This window comes from Schistocerca nitens, chromosome 2 (assembly GCF_023898315.1).
Source record: "Schistocerca nitens isolate TAMUIC-IGC-003100 chromosome 2, iqSchNite1.1, whole genome shotgun sequence".
Lineage (NCBI taxonomy): Eukaryota > Metazoa > Arthropoda > Insecta > Orthoptera > Acrididae > Schistocerca > Schistocerca nitens.
This window is the reverse complement of record NC_064615.1, coordinates 188,355,358-188,369,302: the sequence shown is the minus strand read 5'-3', so window position 1 is coordinate 188,369,302 and position 13,945 is coordinate 188,355,358. Positions and strand designations below refer to the sequence as shown.

General features: G+C 44.2%; 1 protein-coding gene across 1 annotated transcript in view; it reads right to left on the bottom strand.

Annotated features, from left to right (window-relative positions):
* LOC126234311 (acyl-CoA Delta-9 desaturase-like) overlaps positions 1 to 13,945 on the bottom strand; it is a 284,371-nt gene that overhangs the window by 45,515 nt on the left and 224,911 nt on the right. The window contains exon 3 of the mRNA XM_049942997.1: positions 11,209 to 11,431. Within this exon, the coding sequence (XP_049798954.1) occupies positions 11,209 to 11,416 (208 nt within the window). The 5' untranslated portion in view covers positions 11,417 to 11,431. The remainder of the gene's footprint in view (positions 1 to 11,208; positions 11,432 to 13,945) is intronic.

The following is a 13,945-nucleotide window of genomic DNA, read 5'->3' as shown; positions in this document are numbered from 1 at the left end:
TGCTTTTGTTGATGTTCATCTTATATCCTCCTTTCAAGACACTGTCCATTCCATTCAACTGCTCTTCCAAGTCCTTTTTCTGTCTCTGACAGAATTACAATGTCATCGGCGAACCTTAAAGTTTTTATTTCTTCGCCATGAATTTTAATACCTACTCCGAATTTTTCTTTTTTTTCCTTTACTGCTTGCTCAATATACAGATTGAATAACATCGGGTAGAGGCTACAGCCCTGTCTCACTCCCTTCCCAACCACTGCTTCCCTTTCATGCCCCTCGACTCTTATAACTGCCATCTCGTTTCTGTACAAATTGAAAATAGCCTTTCGCTCCCTGTATTTTACCCCAGCCACCTTCAGAATTTGAAAGGGAGTATTCCAGTCAACATTGTCAAAAGCTTTCTCTAAGTCTACAAATGCTAGAAACGTAGGTTTGCCGTTCCTTAATCTAGCTTCTAAGATAAACCGTAGGGTCAGTATTGCCTCACGCGTTCCAACATTTCTACGGAATCCAAACTGATCTTCCCCGAGGTCGGCTTCTACCAGTTTTTCCATTCGTCTGTAAAGAATTCGCGTTAGTATTTTGCAGCCGTGACTTATTAAACTGATAGTTCGCTAATTTACAAATCTGTCAACACCTGCTTTCTTTGGGAGAGGTATTATAATGAAAAAAACCCGTATATCTGCATGAAGTTTCAATTTATGTTTTCCACATCTGTATGAGAAATACCACGCTGCAACGTGTGATGTCGAGAGCACATCCGACGAGTAATTATACATTTCTCTTGTGGTCTGGCACATTGTGACTTACTACTATATATTACTGATTGTGAATAACGTCATTCGCGTCTTTATTTATCGAGGTTTGACTTGGACTTTCCAAGCCTGTCACTCGTCCTTGAAAATTTAATTACAAATTGTAAATATTCAAATAACATATGAAATTCACTACAACTTCATCAAAATGCACTTGGGTTCTTTTTTCATTATATTACCTCTCGAATCTCATATAAATTAAATAATGTGACCAGCGATGAAAAAAATATAGATTAAAAAATACGTGTCAGCGGGATTTGAACTGTCGCCTCGAACACGCTCCTCTTGGTTAGCGCGAACGCCAACCACTTGACTGCAGTAACATTTTATCGCTGGCATCTTCGCACAGACACAATAGATGCGTTAACCTTCTCTTGCGATTTTCTCGGAATTGCCTGAGTAGTGCACCTTACTATGCACATTATGTTGTTTTAATGGCCTACTAAAGGTGCACAAAGATCCATAATCCTAGGGTCTTGGCGTGCCCTTGTTAGTACCGTTTCTCACGACTTTCTTACTCGTTTATTTCATTCCTTTTCGCGGTTCGAGAGTCGATCTTTATTGTAGTGAACACTGTGCTCTACATCTTGCTCCAGGTGCATGCTATTTGATCTTGCATGTATGATTAGTACCCTACTTTTAGCATGGGTAATGCGATTATTTCTGTCATACCGGTGTAGATCGATTCCAGCGTGATCCCCGGAGGTAACGTTTTTCATTCCGTCTTCCCTATCCCTTGTGTCCTACTCATATGTGTGTAAAGTATGAATTACATAGTTTATTGCTTTCAGCTTTGTAATGATGGTTTTGTTAGAAAGTAAGTTTTCTCGAGGTGCGATTTTCCCTTGTGTATACACATGATTGTAAATTACATCTACGTCTACATCCATACTCCGAAAGCCACCTGACGGTGTGTGGCGGAGGGTACCTTGAGTACCTCTATCGGTTCTCCCTTCTGTTCCAGTCTCGTATTGTTCGTGGAAAGAAAGATTGTCGGTATGCCTTTGTGTGGGCTCTAATTTCTCTGATTTTATCCTCATGGCCTCTTCGCGAGAGAGGAGCAATATACTGCTTGACTCCTCGGTGAAGGTATGTTCTCGAAACTTCAACAAAAGCCCGTACCGAGCTACTGAGCGTCTCTCTTGCAGAGTCTTCCACTGGGGTTTATCTATCATCTCCGTGACGCTTTCGCGATCACTAAATGATCCCGTAACGAAGCGCGCTGCTCTCCGTTGGATCTTCTCTATATCTTCTATCAACCCTATCTGGTACGGATCCCACACCGGTGAGCAGTATTCAAGCAGTGGGCGAACAAGTGTACTGTAACCTACTTCCTTTGTTTTCAGACTGCGTTTCCTTAGGATTCTTCCAATGAATCTGTCAGGCATCTGCTTTACCGACTATTAATTTTATTTGGTCATTCCGTTTTAAATCACTCCTAATACCTACTCCCAGATAATTTATGGAATTAATTGCTTCCAGTTGCTGACCTGCTAATATGTAGCTAAATGATAAGGGATCTTTCTTTCTATGTATTCGCGGCACATTACACTTGTCTACATTGAAATGAATTGCCATTCCCTGCACCATGCGTCAGTTCGTTGCAGATCCTCCTGCATTTCAGTATAATTTTCCATTGTTACAACCTCTCGATATGGTACAGCATCATCCGCAAAAAGCCTCAGCGAACTTCCGATGTTATCCACAAGGGTGAGTCACCTAACATTACCGCTGGATATATTTCGTAAACCACATCAAATACTGACGAATCGATTCCACAGACCGAACGTGAGGAGAGGGGCTCTTGTAATTGGTTAATACAAACCATAAAAAAATGCACGGAAGTATGTTTTTTAACACGAACCTACGTTTCTTTAAGCGGAACCCCGTTAGTTTTGTTAGCACATCTGAACATATAAACAAAAACGTAATCAGTGCTGTTTGTTGCATTGTAAAATGTTAATTACGTCCGGTGATATTGTAACCTAAAGTTGACGCTTGAGTACCACTCCTCCGCTGTTCGATCGTGTGTATCGGAGAGCACGGCATTACGTAGGGATCCAAAGGGAACGGTGATGGACCTTAGGTACAGACGAGACTGGAACAGCACATTACGTCCACATGCAAACACCTTTTTATTGGTCTTTTTCACTGACGCACCTGTACATTACCATGAGGGGTTAGGTACACGTACGCACGTGGTTTCCGTTTTCAATTACGGAGTGGAATAGAGTGTGTCCCGACATGTCAGGCCAATAGATGTTCAATGTGGTGGCCATCATTTGCTGCACACAATTGCAATCTCTGGCGTAATGAATGTCGTACACGCCGCAGTACATCTGGTGTAATGTCGCCGCAGGCTGCCACAATACGTTGTTTCATATCCTCTGGGGTTGTAGGCACATCGCGGTACACATTCTCCTTTAACGTACCCCACAGAAAGAAGTCCAGAGGTGTAAGATCAGGAGAACGGGCTGGCCAATTTATGCGTCCTCCGTGGCCCGTGTTTGTTACAACACGCAACTGAACGTCGGAGGTTTCAAGCGTCATCTTTAGGTTACAATATCTCCGGATGTAATTAACATTTTACAATGCAACAAACGGCACTGATTACGTATTTGTTTATATGTTCAGATGTGCTAACAAAACTAACGTGGTTCCATTTAAAAAAAACGTAGGTTTGTGTTAAAAAACATACGTCCGTGCATTTTTGTATGGTTTGTATTAAACAATTACACTAGCCCCTCTCCTCACGTTCGGTCTGTGGAATCGGTTCGTCAGTATTCGATGTGGTTTACGAAATATATCCAGCGGTAACGTTAGGTGACTCACCCTGTATATATATATTGTGAATGGCAACGGTCCTACGACACTCCCCTGCGGCACACCTGAAATCACTCTTACTTCGAAAGACTTCTCTCCATTGAGAACTAAATAGTGCATTGACTGGACTTCCTTTTGCTATTATTTATGCAGCTAGGTGACCTCTGCCACTCTTGATTAGTGATTTTGCAATGGCCTTCAGTTATTATTTATGTGCGGGGGCTGTTTTTCTGTACCTCCGTTGCGCAAATCTTAATTCACGCATATGAACAGTAGAGAGTATCCTGTTTTCGGGAAAGTCTGACATTAACGGACATTCACGACCGGCTCCTTGCAACATCTGCTATGGCAACCATAAACAGTTAAATTGGTACAGTGTGGAGAAACATTGAGGAAACATTGAACATGTTTACAATGATTAGGATTTGTGAGACAGTTATCTTACCGAAGATGTTGGATGTAGCAAGTAAAAAGAAATGAGAAGATGAAGATGTGGAAGACGGTATTGAGTTATCTTAATGTTGATTTTATTTATTTACTTACTCTTTCAGTATTTACAAAGACAATCGTCACGTTGAATGCTTGGCGCAATGCATTAACTGCAGTATTCCTATACCTCTGCGCTGAGTTAAAATTATCTTTGCAAGTGTTCTTGTAATTCTGTACTATATTACAAATATTCTTTGGCTACTCTATGGGTGAGTCAGTCTGCGTATGGCTTCCGATCACCCTCATAACCATGCAGGCCACACACAAGCAGACAGTTCATTGGTTGGATTTCATCACAATCGCATTACTGACTGCCAGATAAGCCCCATTTCCTCACCTATATTGGTTATATCTACCAACACTCGTTCTGACACGGTTCAAAGTTGTCCACTTTTCCTCGGGAGTTGGAATCCTACTATCTCATTGTTGGGGGTCACCAACCAAATTTCACTTCATAAGTCCACTTATACGTAGTTCATAACTGTTTCAAAGCCGTCTAAGTCGAAGCCTAGTAATTCTTCGCTCATTTTCCACAAAAGTGACTTAGATTTAAGACTGTTTATAGGTGCCACGTCTTGGTGTAGACGGAGTTCTGAGTTGCCTAGCATTTTTCTGTATGCTCCCATAGCTAACCGCGATTGCCTCTTTTCGGGGGCTCTACTCGAATATTTGCTGGAACGCGGAGCAAGACACACAGCGTGGGCCCGAGATCCCAGAGGTTACCCGCATTGTCTCCTTCAGTTAGATGTCCACTTTAGGTACAGGGTGTTTCAAAAATGACCGGTATATTTAAAACGACAATAAAAACTAAACGAGCAGCGATAGAAATACACCGTTTGTTGCAATATGCTTGGGACAACAGTACATTTTCAGGCGGACAAACTTTCGAAATTACAGTAGTTACAATTTTAAACAACAGATGGCGCTGCAAGTGATGTGAACGATATAGAAGACAACGCAGTCTGTGGGTGCGCCATTCTGTACGTCGTCTTTCTGCTGTAAGCGTGTGCTGTTCACAACGTGCAAGTGTGCTGTAGACAACATGGTTTATTTCTTAGAACAGAGGATTTTTCTGGTGTTGGAATTGCACCGCCTAGAACACAGTGTTGTTGCAACAAGACGAAGTTTTCAACGGAGGTTTAATGTAACCAAAGGACCGAAAAGCGATACAATAAAGGATCTGTTTGAAAAATTTCAACGGACTGGGAACGTGACGGATGAACGTGCTGGAAAGGTAGGGCGACCGCGTACGGCAACCACAGAGGGCAACGCGCAGCTAGTGCAGCAGGTGATCCAACAGCGGCCTCGGGTTTCCGTTCGCCGTGTTGCAGCTGCGGTCCAAATGACGCCAACGTCCACGTATCGTCTCATGCGCCAGAGTTTACACCTCTATCCATACAAAATTCAAACGCGGCAACCCCTCAGCGCCGCTACCATTGCTGCACGAGAGACATTCGCTAACGATATAGTGCACAGGATTGATGACGGCGATATGCATGTGGGCAGCATTTGGTTTACTGACGAAGCTTATTTTTACCTGGACGGCTTCGTCAATAAACAGAACTGGCGCATATGGGGAACCGAAAAGCCCCATGTTGCAGTCCCATCGTCCCTGCATCCTCAAAAAGTACTGGTCTGGGCCGCCATTTCTTCCAAAGGAATCATTGGCCCATTTTTCAGATCCGAAACGATTACTGCATCACGCTATCTGGACATTCTTCGTGAATTTGTGGCGGTACAAACTGCCTTAGACGACACTGCGAACACCTCGTGGTTTATGCAAGATGGTGCCCGGCCACATCGCACGGCCGACGTCTTTAATTTCCTGAATGAATATTTCGATGATCGTGTGATTGCTTTGGGCTATCCGAAACATACAGGAGGCGGCGTGGATTGGCCTCCCTATTCGCCAGACATGAACCCCTGTGACTTCTTTCTGTGGGGACACGTGAAAGACCAGGTGTACCGCCAGAATCCAGAAACAATTGAACAGCTGAAGCAGTACATCTCATCTGCATGTGAAGCCATTCCGCCAGACACGTTGTCAAAGGTTTCGGGTAATTTCATTCAGAGACTACGCCATATTATTGCTACGCATGGTGGATATGTGGAAAATATCGTACTATAGAGTTTCCCAGACCGCAGCGCCATCTGTTGTTGAAAATTGTAACTACTGTAATTTCGAAAGTTTGTCTGCCTGAAAATGTACTGTTGTCCCAAGCATATTGCAACAAACGGTGTATTTCTATCGCTGCTCGTTTAGTTTGTATTGCCGTTTCAAATATACCGGTCATTTTTGAAACACCCTGTACATGTCGACGTCTCAACCAGACTGACGTTCAATATGCAGCCACACTGATGCCCTCAATGTGCTCGCCCCACAACACACGTCGTTCCAGTCAATTTCGACAGGATAGCATTGCGGGGCTTAGACTTTCTGTCTTGTATCTTCTAAATGTGAGCTATACATTAAAGTGCTATTTAATTTCACTCCCAAATATGTAGGCATATCCTTATGACTAATGCATTGGCCACTCATAGAAACCTCAAGTTTTCTATTTTTATGTCTATTGTTATAGTACATTATGGTGTTCATCGTTTTGTTTAGGTTAGGGTGTAGATGGTACTTGGATTTTTGTGAAACGATAAGAAGGGTCGACAAGAGTGAAAAGTAAATGGAGAATATTTTATAATCATGAAGATCCTACAAAACTGAGTATTACCTGTAGTTCACGTTTTGAAAGGACAAAACAGAAATGTTTAAAACGACAAAATGGTACTGCCATAATTCATAACGATAATTAGTAGTTGTTTCTTTAATTATACGATCGAATTCATTTTCATTTTTTAACTTCTCCATTTACCAGCTCCTTGTCACTTTTATTGGCGTTTTTATCTTTTATTTATACATACGAGTAAGTAATCTATAGGGTGACAATTATTGAACTATATGAAATAAAATCGTCATAACTTCTGAATAGTTTGCGTTAGGGCGTTCAAGCTGCACGATTGGCCGCGGGGCATGACGGAAATTAGTATGCGGATATGGTTTGGTTTAGAGACGAAGCCCACTTTCATTTGGATGGGTTCGTCAATAAGCAAAATCGGCGCATTTGGGCGATTGAGAATCCGCATTTCGCGACCGAGAAGTCTCTTCACGGGTGACTGTGTGGTGTGCAATATCCAGTCACAGAACATTAGATGCGTTATTCCTTGGTGGCACGGTGACTACCGAGCGGAACGTGAAGGTTTTGGAAGGTGATTTCAGCCCCATTATCCAGAGTGACCCTGATTACGACAAGATGTGGTTCATGCAAGACGGAGTTCGACCTCGTCGAAGCAGGAGAGTGTTTGATGTCCTGGAGGAGCACTTTGGGGACCGCAATCTGGCTCTGGGGTGCCCACAGGCCACTGGCATGGGCCTCGACTGGCTGCGATATTCTCCGGATCTGAACACATACGACTCCTTTTTGCGGGGCTATATTAAAGACAAGGTGTATAGCAATAACCAGGAGCCACTGCTGAGCTAAAAGCAGCCACTCAGGAGGTTATCGACAGCATCGATGTTCCGACATTCCAGCGGGTCATGCAGAATTTCGCTATTCGTCCGCGCCACATCATCGCCAAGGGTGGCAGGCATATCGAATATGTCATAACCTAAATCCGAATATCTGTGCTGACGTTTACATGTTGAATTAAGTGTGTGGATGCCGTAGTTTGTAACTAATACACGCTTTTTCATATAGTTCAACAATTGTTACCCTGTATATGTGAACGGATCTCTGAAATTGCTGGTCTAAACTCAAATTAGTATTATTGTGAGCATTTGATCTTTGCACAGTTACTTCCTCGACTACTATAGACCTGTTACAAACAGTAGCACATCGTGTGAGTTCGTTGCTGGATGACTCTGTTACCATTATCTTCCATTCGCTTGTTGTCTTTCGCTATCGTGTTGATAATATCGCGTGTTTTTGTGCTGGTAGGCAAATATGCACCAATTCGTATTATGTATTATAGCAGCTGAGGGAGCTCATAACTTTTTTGTCCATATTGATGCTGCAGTAAGCAAGTACAATTATCAATATACGGATAAACTTTTAGTGTTTTACTAAGACAGATGTTGTGAGTTTCATATTTACAATGTGCGCGTTGGTGTTGCAGGTAACAATTGAAAATACCAATATAAACTGAAACCATCTTAATAATTATTACAACTTGACTGGATGAATGTTGCCTTCATTCAGCGTAGTTGTGTTAGATATTATAGGACAACAATTGAATGTAAATTTACGCATAAACTTTCGGGTTTCAGCGAAAGAAGCATTTGAATTAAAATATCTGTGCCACAACCTCTCTCAACAAATCGATGCAGGAGCTGAAATACACTCCTGGAAATGGAAAAAAGAACACATTGACACCGGTGTGTCAGACCCACCATACTTGCTCCGGACACTGCGAGAGGGCTGTACAAGCAATGATCACACGCACGGCACAGCGGACACACCAGGAACCGCGGTGTTGGCCGTCGAATGGCGCTAGCTGCGCAGCATTTGTGCACCGCCGCCGTCAGTGTCAGCCAGTTTGCCGTGGCATACGGAGCTCCATCGCAGTCTTTAACACTGGTAGCATGCCGCGACAGCGTGGACGTGAACCGTATGTGCAGTTGACGGACTTTGAGCGAGGGCGTATAGTGGGCATGCGGGAGGCCGGGTGGACGTACCGCCGAATTGCTCAACACGTGGGGCGTGAGGTCTCCACAGTACATCGATGTTGTCGCCAGTGGTCGGCGGAAGGTGCACGTGCCCGTCGACCTGGGACCGGACCGCAGCGACGCACGGATGCACGCCAAGACCGTAGGATCCTACGCAGTGCCGTAGGGGACCGCACCGCCACTTCCCAGCAAATTAGGGACACTGTTGCTCCTGGGGTATCGGCGAGGACCATTCGCAACCGTCTCCATGAAGCTGGGCTACGGTCCCGCACACCGTTAGGCCGTCTTCCGCTCACGCCCCAACATCGTGCAGCCCGCCTCCAGTGGTGTCGCGACAGGCGTGAATGGAGGGACGAATGGAGACGTGTCGTCTTCAGCGATGAGAGTCGCTTCTGCCTTGGTGCCAATGATGGTCGTATGCGTGTTTGGCGCCGTGCAGGTGAGCGCCACAATCAGGACTGCATACGACCGAGGCACACAGGGCCAACACCCGGCATCATGGTGTGGGGAGCGATCTCCTACACTGGCCGTACACCACTGGTGATCGTCGAGGGGACACTGAATAGTGCACGGTACATCCAAATCGTCATCGAACCCATCGTTCTACCATTCCTAGACCGGAAAGGGAACTTGCTGTTCCAACAGGACAATGCACGTCCGCATGTATCCCGTGCCACCCGACGTGCTCTAGAAGGTGTAAGTCAACTACCCTGGCCAGCAAGATCTCCGGATCTGTCCCCCATTGAGCATGTTTGGGACTGGATGAAGCGTCGTCTCACGCGGTCTGCACGTCCAGCACGAACGCTGGTCCAACTGAGGCGCCAGGTAGAAATGGCATGGCAAGCCGTTCCACAGGACCACATCCAGCATCTCTACGATCGTCTCCATGGGAGAATAGCAGCCTGCATTGCTGCGAAAGGTGGATATACACTGTACTAGTGCCGACATTGTGCATGCTCTGTTGCCTGTGTCTATGTGCCTGTGGTTCTGTCAGTGTGATCATGTGATGTATCTGACCCCAGGAATGTGTCAATAAAGTTTCCCCTTCCTGGGACAATGAATTCACGGTGTTCTTATTTCAATTTCCAGGAGTGTATTTGTCTCTGTTACGTGGAAGGGCCACACAAAATACACGAGCGACCAGAAGTGATCTCTGGCGCAGAGTAGCAGTTAGCTTCACGAATCCTTATCGAGTTCCCGGGTCCATTTGCTAACCGTGATTAGTTAGAGATCAGAACAGAATATCAAGTTGGCAACAAGGCAATAAACTTTCAGTGGCAATGACAGTACGATTTTTATTTGTTGTAATTTATTCTTGATTCTTACCATCCAGAATAAAACTTCTGCTCTGCATAGCGTACACGCAGAATGAACTGCAATCACCTCTAGCAGAGGTAATTTAGTTTTTGTTTGGGTTGTCCACGTACCATCGACACATAAGCAAGATAGGGAACAAGACAGCGACAGTGGATGGTGAGGCAGTTAAGAATCATCTGAAATAGTGACAGACTGATGTACGTAGATGACAAGCGGCGAGTGATAATGTAGCTGGTAAGACACTGGACTCGTAAACGAGACAATGGCAGTTCTAATCTGTCTGCTGATCCACTATTCTTGTATGCAAGATAAACAAAAAAAATAAAAAATCTGGTGTAGCTTTCCTTTTCCTCTGTTGTCCAGACACCTTACTGTAGGACATCAGAGCTGCTGTTGTAATATATCGACAGTGTTGCATCCAACGTGAAAACCAGAAAAAATATATACTGTACGTTTTTGTGTTTTCCAAAAGAATGTTTTCGGCCCGTTTCTTGTCAGTGAGAGAGGTATCAGAGAACACTTATTGATGGACATGTTCGGGCACCTGTGCGGGGGAGGAGGAACAAAAGTAATTTTCCGATGATAGAGGGCTTTAACACAATAGCATACAGAAGTATTCGACAACTGACAGACAAAAATTTGGACACGCGCCAACCATGACAAACTATAGATTTCTCCGTTTCCAGGGACTTGGCATGAATCGAGAAGGCGAGTTACTACAGTGACTGAGAAAAGTCCATCAGATGTACTTGAAGCTGCGTGCAGAGAATGGAAATACTTCTTGGACGTATGTCATATTTCGTATTGGTCTGACACAGATAGTATTTAAGGTTTGTACGAAAGATACAGATCTGTCTTTTTGAAATGTGTGTGCAGTAAGTGTTGGTGAAAATATATCGTTATGAAATTCTCTAATAACTCGTAATCAGTGTGCGTATGACGTATCAGTACAGTATAGTTGGGCCTTAGCTAGACATTCGGTACACATGCTAAAAGTCCCCATACAAGCACTAATTACAAAGCACACATGTAACACTGCAGGGTGTGACTTACCCCATAAGACGGTGAGCACCTTGGCATAGAATGGCGTCCACAGGATCCCCCAGAGGGCGGCCAGGTGCAGTGCGGCGATGCCCACCACGTTGGTCCAGTAGATCTGCCTCACGTACGGCTTACTGGGTTCTCTCCCTGGGGTCTCGTCCACCCGGGCGCATGTGTCTTCCTCTGGCTTTATTTCTGGGCTCTGTGGACGTGGCGCCATTGCTCGATTTTCTCGCTGAAAACAGATGAAATGGAGCAACGGCTCAAAAGGAGTAGCAGGTGAAAAATTTGTAAGTCAAATTGGTCAACATATGAAATTGGGCAACATGTCAAATTGGGCAACATGTCAAATGGGTCAGCAGGTCAGATGGATCAGCACGTCAGTCGATTAGGCAGAGGCACCTAAGCGCTTAGCATCATCAAGGCTGACATTAATCCTCCAAACCACATGAATATGCTAGGTTCATGCAGTTATCCCCAATCACCAATCAATGTCCTCGGAGAACAAATTAACAATTATTACACACATGATGTTAACGATAAGCATAATTTCGGCACAGAACAAATAGAAAGAGGAAAAAATCAGTCTCATTTCACAAATAGGCTGTCACAATAAATCTACAGAAGGTAGATTTTGTAAATTTTAATACCTGGAATGCTCCTTCAAGCTCATACTGATTAAATAAAGCCATTGAGCATGATTCGTATACAGTAGTTGCCTTTCTTTTTTGTTACAAAACGAAAGCAAGTGTATTACAAAGTAAGACAGTCATTTACCTGAAGGATGGCGTTAACAACACAGAACTTTACTAGGCATGATACTATTAGAGGTTTTATGGTGCTGTCTTCTTCCAGACTAAGCATTTGATCACCCAGTCAACTGCAGGGATAAGAATGAATGTTTTCGCATTTTAAGCTTTTGCTTGCAAGTATCTATTTATGTGGCTTGGCCAACTTCGAATTTTAGGTAATTCACTATCAAAACACTGTACATAGTGCATGATATGCAACGATTCTATACAATATCTAACCCACAGGTGGCAAATGGAGAACCATTCAGAAGAATGCTTAACGTTTACTACACCTAGTAAGGGATGCGCTGTGCTGAAGTTCTAGGTAGTTATTTGTATTTAACTTTGCAGCCAGGTGGCCTTCCTGTAGCCGCAACCATCCAGTTCACACAGGAGAATCGTACAAACATACCGCCATTTGAGCATCGGGAAGACTCCCGTACGGACGTCATGGAAATAAGCATACCTGGCGTAGAGAAACAACTGAAGGATTTGAAAACAAATAAATCACCAGGTCCGGATGGAATCCTAGTTCGATTTTACAAAGAGTACTCTACGGCATTGGCCTCTTGCCTAGTTTGCATTTATCGTGAATTTATCGTCCAGCACAAAGTCCCAAGAGAGTGGAAAAAAGCGCAGGTGATTCCAGTGTATAAGAAGGGTAAAAGAACGGACCCGCAAAATTACAGGCCAATATCCCTAACTTCTGTTTGTGGCAGAATCCGTGAACACATTCGCAGTTCGAATATAATAAACTTTCTTGAGACTGAGAATCTTATGTTCACGAATCAGCATGCTTTTAGAAAACATCGCTCGTGCGAAACTCGGCTTGTCCTTTTCCCACATGATATATTGAGAACTATGGGTGAAGGGGAATAGGCAGATTGCATATTTCAAGATTTCCGGAAAGCATTTGACACGGTGCCCCATTGCAGGCTGTTAACGAAGGTACAAACATATGGAATAAGTTCACAGTTATGTGAGTGGGTCGAAGACATTTTAAATAATAGGACCCAGTATGTTGTCCTCGACGGCGAGTGTTCATCAGAGACATGGGTACCGTCAGTAGTGCCTCAGGGAAGTGTGATAGCGCTTCTGTTGTTCTCTACAGTCCGCAGCTCGTGGTCGTGCGGTAGCGTTCTCACTTCCCGCGCCCGGGTTCCCGGTTTCGATCCCCGGCAGGGTTAGGGATTTTCTCTGCCTCGTGATGACTGGGTGTTGTGTGATGTCCTTAGGTTAGTTAGGTTTAAGTAGTTCTAAGTTCTAGGGGACTGATGACCATAGATGTTAAGTCCCATAGTGCTCAGAGCCATTTTGTTCTCTACATACATAACTGATTTGGCGGACAGGGTGGGCAGCAATCTGGGGATGTTCGTTGATGATGCCGTGGTGTAGGGCAAGGTGTTGAAGTTGAGTGGCTGTAGGAAGATGCAAGACGACTTAGACAAAATTTCCAGTTGGTGCGATGAATGGCAGCTAGCCCTAAATGTGGGAAAAGATAAGTTAACGCGAATGAGTAGTAAGAACAAACCTGTAATGTGTCCAGCTTGATACAGTCAAGCCGCTTAAATAGCTTCGCGTAACGTTGCAAAGCGATATGCGGTGGAACGAGAATGTGAAAACTGTGGTAGGGAAGGCAAATGGTCGACTTCGGTTTATTGGAAGAATTTTAGGAAAGAGTGTTTCTCTTACAAAGGAAATCGCGTATAGGATTCCGGTGCGACCTGTTCTTGAGTACTGCTCGAGTGTTTGCAATCCGTAGCAGATCGGATTGAACGAAGACATAGAAGCAATTCAGAGGCGGGCGGCCAGATTTGCTACTGGTAGGTTCGAACAACATGCAAGTGTTACGGAGATACTTCGGGAACACAAATGGGAATCCATAGAGGGAAGTCGACGTTTTTTTCGAGAAATGCTATTGAAATAATTTAGAGAACCGGCATTTGAAGCTGAGTGCC